The sequence below is a fragment of the Pollachius pollachius genome, assembly GCF_949987615.1.
Source record: "Pollachius pollachius genome assembly, chromosome: 13".
NCBI lineage: Eukaryota > Metazoa > Chordata > Actinopteri > Gadiformes > Gadidae > Pollachius > Pollachius pollachius.
In genome coordinates this window covers 7,049,295-7,058,322 of record NC_136946.1, presented here as the reverse complement: position 1 = coordinate 7,058,322, position 9,028 = coordinate 7,049,295, and the positions used below count along the sequence as shown (strand labels likewise).

The 9,028-nt window shown below is 50.7% G+C and overlaps 1 protein-coding gene across 1 annotated transcript in view; it reads left to right on the top strand.

Annotated features, from left to right (window-relative positions):
- Positions 1-8,406, top strand: part of LOC307085128 (teashirt homolog 1-like) — a 27,148-nt gene extending 18,742 nt beyond the window's left edge. Inside the window, exon 2 of the mRNA XM_079749802.1 lies at positions 4,305-8,406. Coding sequence (XP_079605928.1) covers positions 4,305-7,798 — 3,494 coding nt within the window. The 3' untranslated portion in view covers positions 7,799-8,406. The remainder of the gene's footprint in view (positions 1-4,304) is intronic.
- Positions 8,407-9,028: the final 622 nt, after the last annotated feature.

The window sequence follows — 9,028 nt, the reverse complement described above, 5'->3', positions numbered from 1 at the left end:
GGAGATGGGGTTGATAACACCAACCTTGGTATATTAGTTTTTTTATTGATAAGGTCCTAGTGGACCTTATCAATACAAGTTACACCTTACTATGTGCATCTTACTGTGATGTATCTTACTCTCTAAATAAAAATAAATAGTGAAATGTCTTGGAAATGGCAGAGAAAGCACAGAACATACTGAATAATTGAAGCAATGTGTTTCGGCAAATTATTTTTCTTTACTCTGCATTTTTAAGCGTGTGTTTTCAAACGTCTGCAGCTCAGTTAGTCAGACGTGATAAGTACGGACCACCGCACCGCATGGTGGTCCGTACTGGCAATGTCGTGTCTCGGCAGGTGTGCGACTTAATGTCCAAAAGCTACCGGGTTCGATCCCCAACGCCAGCAGCCTAACCTGGGAGCAAGACACCCTTCAGCCCTACCGGCTCGTTAATGACATCTGAATCCTCTGTAGGTCAGCCTGGATAGAGGTTAGACCAAACGACTGAAGAGTTACCGTACTAAACAGTGTGTAGTTGCATGTGTGGTGTGTGAGGTGGGCAGCGGAAGGGAAGAGGGCCAGAGTGGAGGTGGGGGGCGGGGTGTCACCTGTCTGTACTGAGGAGTCAAGGGGCCCCGGACACAGCCGAAGTGACAGGCCCCTCTCCCCCACGCAGATGGCTCTCCCCCCTCCTCCCCCGTCCTCCCCCACGCCACCCGTCGCAGATCCCCCTGCTGCACCTGACACGCCGTGACACCGGCACACACACACACACACACGCGCACACACACGCACACGCACACGCACACACACACACGCACGTGTTTGACCAAGCGTACGTCACACACATAGGATTACAGGGAGTGACACGAAAAACACATACACTTAGAAACACAGCCACACACACACACACACTCACACACACACGCTGGCCTCAACTTTGAGTGCGCTAGCCTAAACAGAATTCTCTTCTTTTTTTTCCTCCCCCCTGTTTTTTCTTCTTTTTTTTTTTGTCTTTTTCTTTCCTCATCTCTTTTCAAAACTTCCCCATCCACTCTGGCAGCACAAAGTGGGCTTACACTTTTGATTGACAACCACAACAGACACCTTCCCACACACACACACACACACACACACACCACCACCGCCACAAACCCCTCCCTCCCCCACGATTTAATCCCCCCCTCCCCCCTCCCTGTTCTTCTTCTTTTGTTCTGAGTGATGCAGAGATCTGCCGTGTCAGCATCTTTTCCATCTCTGATTGCCTTATTAGCCGCCGGTGACACCCACGGCAGCCTCTTTTTTTTTATTTCTCACGCAGATGGCGGGGAGGGAGGAAGAGGAGGGGGGGGAGGCGAAGGGAGGGAGAGAGGGAAGGGAAAAAATGGCTGACTTGTGTTTGTTGTTGTTTATTTATTTATTTTTCCCTTCCGGAAGCCCGCGGAAGGCTTGTTTGTGCGGACACTGACACCCGGGGCTGACACTGACACGGCCCTGACACTGACGGCTGTCAACATGCCACGCGGAGCGGAGAAGGACTCGTGTTTAGTTGGCGTGGGAGAGCCTTTTCTGTGTGTGCGTGTGTATGTGTGTGTTTCGGGGGTATGTGTGTGTGTATCTTCTTTATGTCGGGCCTCTCTCTATCTGTCTCTTCACCGGCCAGGCCGCTTCGCTTCAATATTCTCTCTCTCTCGCTCTCTCTCTCTCTCTCCCCCCCCGCCTCTCTCTCTCTCTTCCCCTACCCTCCCTCCCTCTCTCTCTCTCCCCTACCCTCTCTCTCTCTCTCTCTCTCTCTCCCCCCCTCTCTCTCTCTCCCCTCTCTCTCTATCTCTCTCGCTCTCTCTCTCTCTCTCCCCTCCCTCTCTCTCTCTCTCCCCCTACCCTCCCTCCCTCTCTCCCTCTCTCCCCCTACCCTCCCTCCCTCTCTCCCTCTCTCCCCCTACCCTCCCTCTCTCTCTCCCTCTCTCCCCCTACCCTCCCTCCCTCTCTCTCCCTCTCTGTTACCTTTAATGAGGAGTCAGCTTGCTGTACTGTTTCGCCAGACTACCGCTAGTCACACGGTGTGGGCGCCGGAGCCGACCGGGGGGTGAAAGGTGCATCGGGGCTCCTTCTCCAGTATTGGTTTTAATTCAGAGGTCCAAGGAAAGAGTGGAGGTCCGCCTGTTAGGGGGGGCTGTGGAGTTAGAAGGGAACTAAAGAGGGCAGAAAGTGGACCGGAGCGCCGAAGGGAGCTGCTGCTTTCAGGAGTGATGTTTCTGCGAGGCTCACACACACACACACGCACGCGCGCACGCACAACAACATGCACCACACAAGCACATGTGTACCACACACACGCGCAACACACGCACACACACCAGCAAAGCAACACACAATATGTACTGCATAACATACACACATGCATAGAAACGCGCGGTACACTAGAAATACACACGGCAGAGATGCGCACACGAACGCACGCGCGCATACACACACTGCATCACGCACACACACACACATACACACTAATACCCTCACACTCACACACTCAGACACACACACACACACTACCCACTGCACAACATCCACCCAGCAGCAGTAACTGGCACCTCACAAACATCAGGTATTACGTCCGTTCCGATTATGGGATAGAGAGCTACATGCTGTTAGGAGCTGACAGCACATCTGCCTGCTCGCTGGAGACTGATGCTGGCACCTCTGACAAGCATCTTAGAACGGCCGGGCTGGGCTGCCTTAGCATATCTAACCCTGTGTGTGTGTGTGTGTGTGTGTGTGTGTGTGTGTGTGTGTGTGTGTGTGTGTGTGTGTGTGTGTGTGTGTGTGTGTGTGTGTCTGTGTGTCTCCTCCCTCTCGCTCGATTTCTCTATGCGTGTCTGTTTCGCTTGTGTGTCTTTCTCCGTTTCTGTCTCTCTCTCTCTGGTTCTCTCTCTTTTTTCTCTCTGGTTCTCACTCTTTCTTGCTCTCTCTCTTCCCCCCTCTCTCTCTCTCTCTGTCTCTCTCTCTCTCTCTGGTTCTCTCACTCTATTTTCTCTCTCCTTGCTCCCTCTCTCTCTCTCTCTCTCTCTCTCTCTCTCATATATCCTTGAAAATTTTATTGAAAGCCTTTGTGCCGGCTATTCTCCCCGCACCAGAGACAATGTCCTTGTCTTGTGTGTCTATCCCCGTGAGCATTATTTACACAACGATAGCGATCATAGTTCCTCATTTTTTCCGTCAACCGACATCCTTTTTGTTGACAAAAGTTGACCGAGTTGTTTTAAAGGTGTTCCGACCGAAGCCGTTTAGCACGTTGTCTCGAGACTCGCTTAAAACTCAACACATTGCGCATAAACCACGGTAATAAAAACAACAAAATGGATGACAGTTATTTCCTACAGACGCTTTCCATGACTTCCTGCAAAACAAGGAGGGGGTGGGGGGTGGAGGGGCTGGGCACAGCAGTGGCAACAGGACGTGTCATGTCCACTGGTCATTTCCTGGTACCACGCTGGGAAGACTTCCACCGCCGCTGCCAGCTTCAGCCCAGCCAAGCGAGGCCTGGCTGGGCCATGGCAGCTGGCACCACCCCCCCTCCCTCCCCGCCTACCCTCCTACCCACACCTCCAACCCTTCCATGTCCTAGTGGTGAATTCCGTACTACGTGAGGCATGTTATGGGAGAGAACAGCGACCACCCACAGTGACACGTTCAATGTAAAATGAGGGTTATGTATGTATACTGTAGGCTGGTTTGTCTGGTACCCCGACCCGTACAATTATATCATAACAATTCTCACCCTATGGAAATAAATATGTTGTACTTCTTGTGCTGTGGATGAATACATCTTTGTATCTCTGTTTTGATTCTATAGTATCAAAGACATTTTAAAGGAATCTAAATACATTAGTTGAGGCAAAAGACAATTATTTACACTCACACACATTTATATTATTCCCTTGTACAGGTTGAGGGCAGGTTTTGTCTCTCGTGATGGTAAATATTGCTGCGACTCCAACGGCGCCGTACGCTTGCCGAGCCGTGGTGTTCAATACGTTCATTAAGCCTCGCAGTGAGGAGGACGATCTATCAATGTCGGGATATGGATGTCGGCCACTTTATTATTGCAAAGCTGTGTCCTCCGCCTGGACTATTGACAAAACCCTCTTTGGGTATTATTGCCCCTACCTCCAGTAGACTCTCAGCAGGGCGTTTCATCAGACTTGCATCATAAAATCTCGCATGAAACCGATCACACTCGCCCATTGCCGTTGTGTGCCTCTATGAAGTGCGCCACTCGACACAGCAAAGCTAACATCTCCCCTTTGTGTCGTCTCGTATTACAGCGTACGGTCCTGATGACGACGTCAAAGACAACAAGACCCTCCCGGAGGACGAGCACCTGCAGGACGACGGGCTGTCCCTAGACGGCCAGGAGGGGGAGTACCTCTTCAACGACGACGAGGATCTTGCCGACCACTTCAGCTGCCAGAACTCCCCGCTCAGCAATGGCACCAACCCGGACGCCGGCTACGCCTCCCCGCTCAGCAACAGCAGCGAGCAGCTCGCCGACATCAAGGACCCCCCCCCTGCCTTCCACGAGGTCCAGGAGGAGAAACCTGCCCCCGCCATGGTGCTGGAGGACAAACCGGCCACCGCGGCGGTGGTGGAGTTCCCCGAGCCCGCCAACGGCCTGTCACTGCAGGACAGCCTGGAGCAGATGAAGGCCGTCTATGCAAACCTGATCTCGGAGGCCTCCTGGTCCAGCATCGCTCTGGATATGCTCAAGAGTAAACAGGGGAACAACCTGAGAGCCAACACCAACAACGGGAGGAATCACAAAGGGAGCAATGGCTTCCTCAGTACGAGCAGCAGTAGCAGTCACAGCCAGGGGAACGTCCACGTGAAAACCAGCAGTAGCAGTACCAACAGCGGTGGCATCGCCTCCATGTCCTCCACCAACACCACCACAACCAGCAGCGTCAACACCAGTACGGCGACGAGCCACTCAAACAGCAGCAACAGCATGAGCAACAACTGTGGAAACAACAACAGCGGCGGTGTGGCCTACGACTGGCACCAAGCCGCCTTGGCAAAGACCCTGCAGCACACGCCGTACCATCTTCTGCCCGAGCCCAGCCTCTTCAGTACGGTGCAGCTGTACAGGCAGAACAACAAGCTGTACGGGCCCGTGTTCACCGGCGCCAGCAAGTTCCGCTGCAAGGACTGCAGCGCCGCCTACGACACGCTGGTGGGCCTGACGGTGCACATGAACGAGTCGGGCCACTACCGGGACGACAACAAGGACAAGGAGGACGACCGGGGGAAGCGCTGGTCCAAGCCCCGCAAGCGCTCCCTGATGGAGATGGAGGGCAAGGAGGACGCCCAGAAGGTCCTCAAGTGCATGTACTGCGGCCACTCCTTTGAGTCCCTGCAGGACCTGAGCGTGCACATGATCAAAACAAAACACTACCAGAAGGTGCCTCTCAAGGAGCCGATGCCCACCCTTACCTCCAAAATGGTGCCGCCTAGCAAAAAGAGACCGTTTCAAGAGCTGGTGACGCCCAGTTCACCGGAGTCCGGGTCATCATGCGTGCCGCTGGGGGAGACACCGAAAGAGACTCAGAAACTGGTCAACCCCTATGTCACCGCCAACAATCGCTACGGTTACCAAAACGGCGCTAGTTACACGTGGCAGTTTGAGGCGCGTAAGGCGCAGATTCTCAAGTGCATGGAGTGCGGCAGTTCCCATGATACCTTGCAGCAGCTGACCGCCCACATGATGGTCACGGGACACTTCCTCAAGGTCACTAACTCAGCCTCTAAGAAAGGGAAGCAGTTGGTGTTCGATCCGGTCATCGAGGAGAAGTTCCAATCTATCCCCCTCCCGCCGACCACGACACGACTTCCGGCGCCCAATGGGAAGCCAGAGTCTCCGACGCGGCCCCAAACCCCAGAGGAGAAGAAAGAGGAGGAACAGAAGCAGGAGGAGATGGAAGAAGAAAGCATGGAGATCCAAGTCCCCGAGAAGAAGATAAAAGAGGAGAAGGAAGATCCGTCCGAGAAGAGCGAAAAAGCCGGGAAGAACCAGCCTCACAAATACCTCACCGAGGCTGATCTGGAGGAGGCTCCTAAAGGTGGCGTAGACATCCTCAAGTCATTGGAGAACACGGTGTCAAGTGCAATCAGCAAGGCCCAGACAGGTGCACCCACCTGGGGTGGATACACCAGCATTCATGCTGCCTATCAACTCCACGGCGCTCTGAAATCTACCTTTTCCTCGTGCGCCCAGGTGCAGCCTTTATTTAGCACCACCAGCATGAAGGTGCTGTCGTCTGACGTGGGCTCTCTGATCCACTCGCCCAATAGCCCCTCTCCGCCTCCTAACCGCAGGAGCAACATGCTCGCCATGGAGGAGCTGGTGGAGAAAGTAACCGGGAAGAGTTTGGTGAAGAAGGAATGGGAGGAAAGTCGGTCGGAAAGGAAGTGTAAGTCAGTGGCGACCAAATCCCCCTCACCGCCTCCTAGGGAAAAACAGGTTTCGCCCAAGCAGGAAAACCTGTTCAGACCAGCAAAAAGAAATTCCCCAGAGGACCGAACTGAGTTCAGAGACAAAGTAGGTGAGGTGGAAGAGAGTAAAACGGACATGCAGGTAAAGAGCGAGGCGGTTTCTCCTGAAGTGGCGGTTTCTAACGGCTGCAATAAGCTAGGAATAATCACAGATCATTCCCCCGAGCAGCCCCTCGTAAACCCTCTCAGTGCACTGCAGTCCATCATGAACAATCACCTGGGAAAAGCGGCAAAGGTGTCCACACCTTTCACAGATCCCTTCTCAATGCTTCACAAGCTCAACAACAACATCAACAACAGCAACATCAACAACACCACAGTGGAGAAGCCCCTTGCCAGCTCTGTCCCGGCCAAGCAGAAGGAGCCACAGAGCCAGTACCACGGGGATGAGGACCAGCCGATGGACTTGACCAAATCCAAAAACGCCAACGGCAGCACAGGCAACAGCACATCTCCTACACTGAACAACAGTCACGTGAACAGCTGCAAGAGAGTCGTCGGCAACCATTATCCCTCGATATCTCCGCCCTTGCGGGAGAACGCGTTAATGGATATTTCGGACATGGTGAAAAACCTGACCGGCCGCTTGACGCCAAAGTCAACGACGCCGTCCTCGACCTCTGAGAAGTCAGACATGGACAGCAGTGTTTTTGAAGAGGGCTACGAAGACCTCTCTCCCATCCAAAGACGCAAAGGCCGACAGTCGAACTGGAACCCCCAACACCTCTTGATCCTCCAAGCCCAGTTCGCCTCGAGTCTCCGGGACACCCCAGAGGGAAAGCTGGTCATCACCGACCTGGGACCCCAGGAAAGGGTGCACATCTGTAAATTCACTGGCCTTTCTATGACTACTATCTCACATTGGCTGGCCAATGTGAAGTATCAGCTAAAGCGGACAGGCAGCACAAAGTTCCTGAAAAACATTGATACAGGCCACCCTCTCTTTTTGTGCAGTGACTGCGCGTCACAATATCGGACACCTTCCTCTTATATTGCTCATTTGGAGTCCCATCTGGGTTTCACCCTCAATGACCTCTCCAAGCTTTCCATAGACTTGCTAGGGCAGCATGCCGTGAGAATAGCAGAGAAGACGTTCAGCTCACTGGGACTCACAGAACAGGACACTGGTTCGATACTACAGTGCAAAATGTGCAGTCGGACCTTTGTGAGCAAGCATGCGATTAAACTGCACCTTTGCAAGTCCCACGGGAAGTCACCGGAAGACCACCTCCTCTTTGTGAAGGAGCTGGAAAAGACGGATAAACTATAAAGTTAAATGAAGCATGACAGATTATCGTTGCACTATATCTTGAAGCTGCAATCTGCCATTTCTGATAGTGCCACAGCTGTGTTTTATGTTTGATTAATAGATATTCGAATGAAATTATAGTAGCTTTAATACCACTTGATAATCAGTTTTGGGAAGGGGTAAGGGGCTGTTTCGCGGTGATACCAAACCAAATTGTTTTTGGTGTGATACAAACGTAAAACTTGATTTAATGAAGGAGCCATTGCGCTATATAGTCACAGACTGATTGTTGCTTTTCTGTTTTGACTGCATCTGTCCTGAGACTTCGGGAACAGTCCATCTCTTGGTTTAAAACTGGACCGTTCTCCGATGTTAGCCATGCTCACATTCATTTCATCATTATTTATGGGAGAAAACTTGTGCATGTTTTCTTAAGATGATAAAGCAGTGGCTGGATATGTCTCATGAAATTTGATCTCTAATGACCAAATTATTATGCTTATTGACCAAATTTGGGAAATGTTTATATGAAGTTATTGAGGAAAAAACGTTTTATTTGTTCCATCAAAAAAAAGATTGCTATTATTTAAGTCTTTTTCGAGAAGTGCTTGGTTTATACATATGTAAAATATCGCACCACATTTTTTAAGAGCCTAGCTCCTCTTTACCACTTCAAATGATGGGGATAATATAACACTTAGCAACTACAATAATTACAATTTGCTTTTAAAAACACAAACATGATGTGTTTGATCATCTTTGGTTCTTTTTGTATGCATTGTATATCCTTTTCTGTTGTCTCAACGTGTACAGTATTTACATTAGCACCTCTGTCATCGATGTGCAGCTTTGGTCGTGAGCATAAATTAAGTTTTAAACATATAAATTGTATAAAAATAAGCGAGTATGTATACATGTGTCCTCATATCTTGCTTTTCACAGTTCCACATTATTTGTACTGTGTGCATTTTTTACGATGTTATTTTATAGACAAATATTGGGATATGATGTACAAAGATTCTGTTAAGGAAGACCACTATGTCTCTTTTTAAATGAAACGTAGACCAGCCCTTAATGTGGTTTACATGAAATGATGAACAGTGGCATCTTCTCCGATGCATGGTACTGTATATGAAAAACTAATACAAGCAATGCCCCTAAAAGTATTGATTTACGCTGTTTGATGATGAACCCTCTTACTGATGAGACAATTTTATCCTCAATTGTAGAATAAACTTCTGTGTTCCTGAT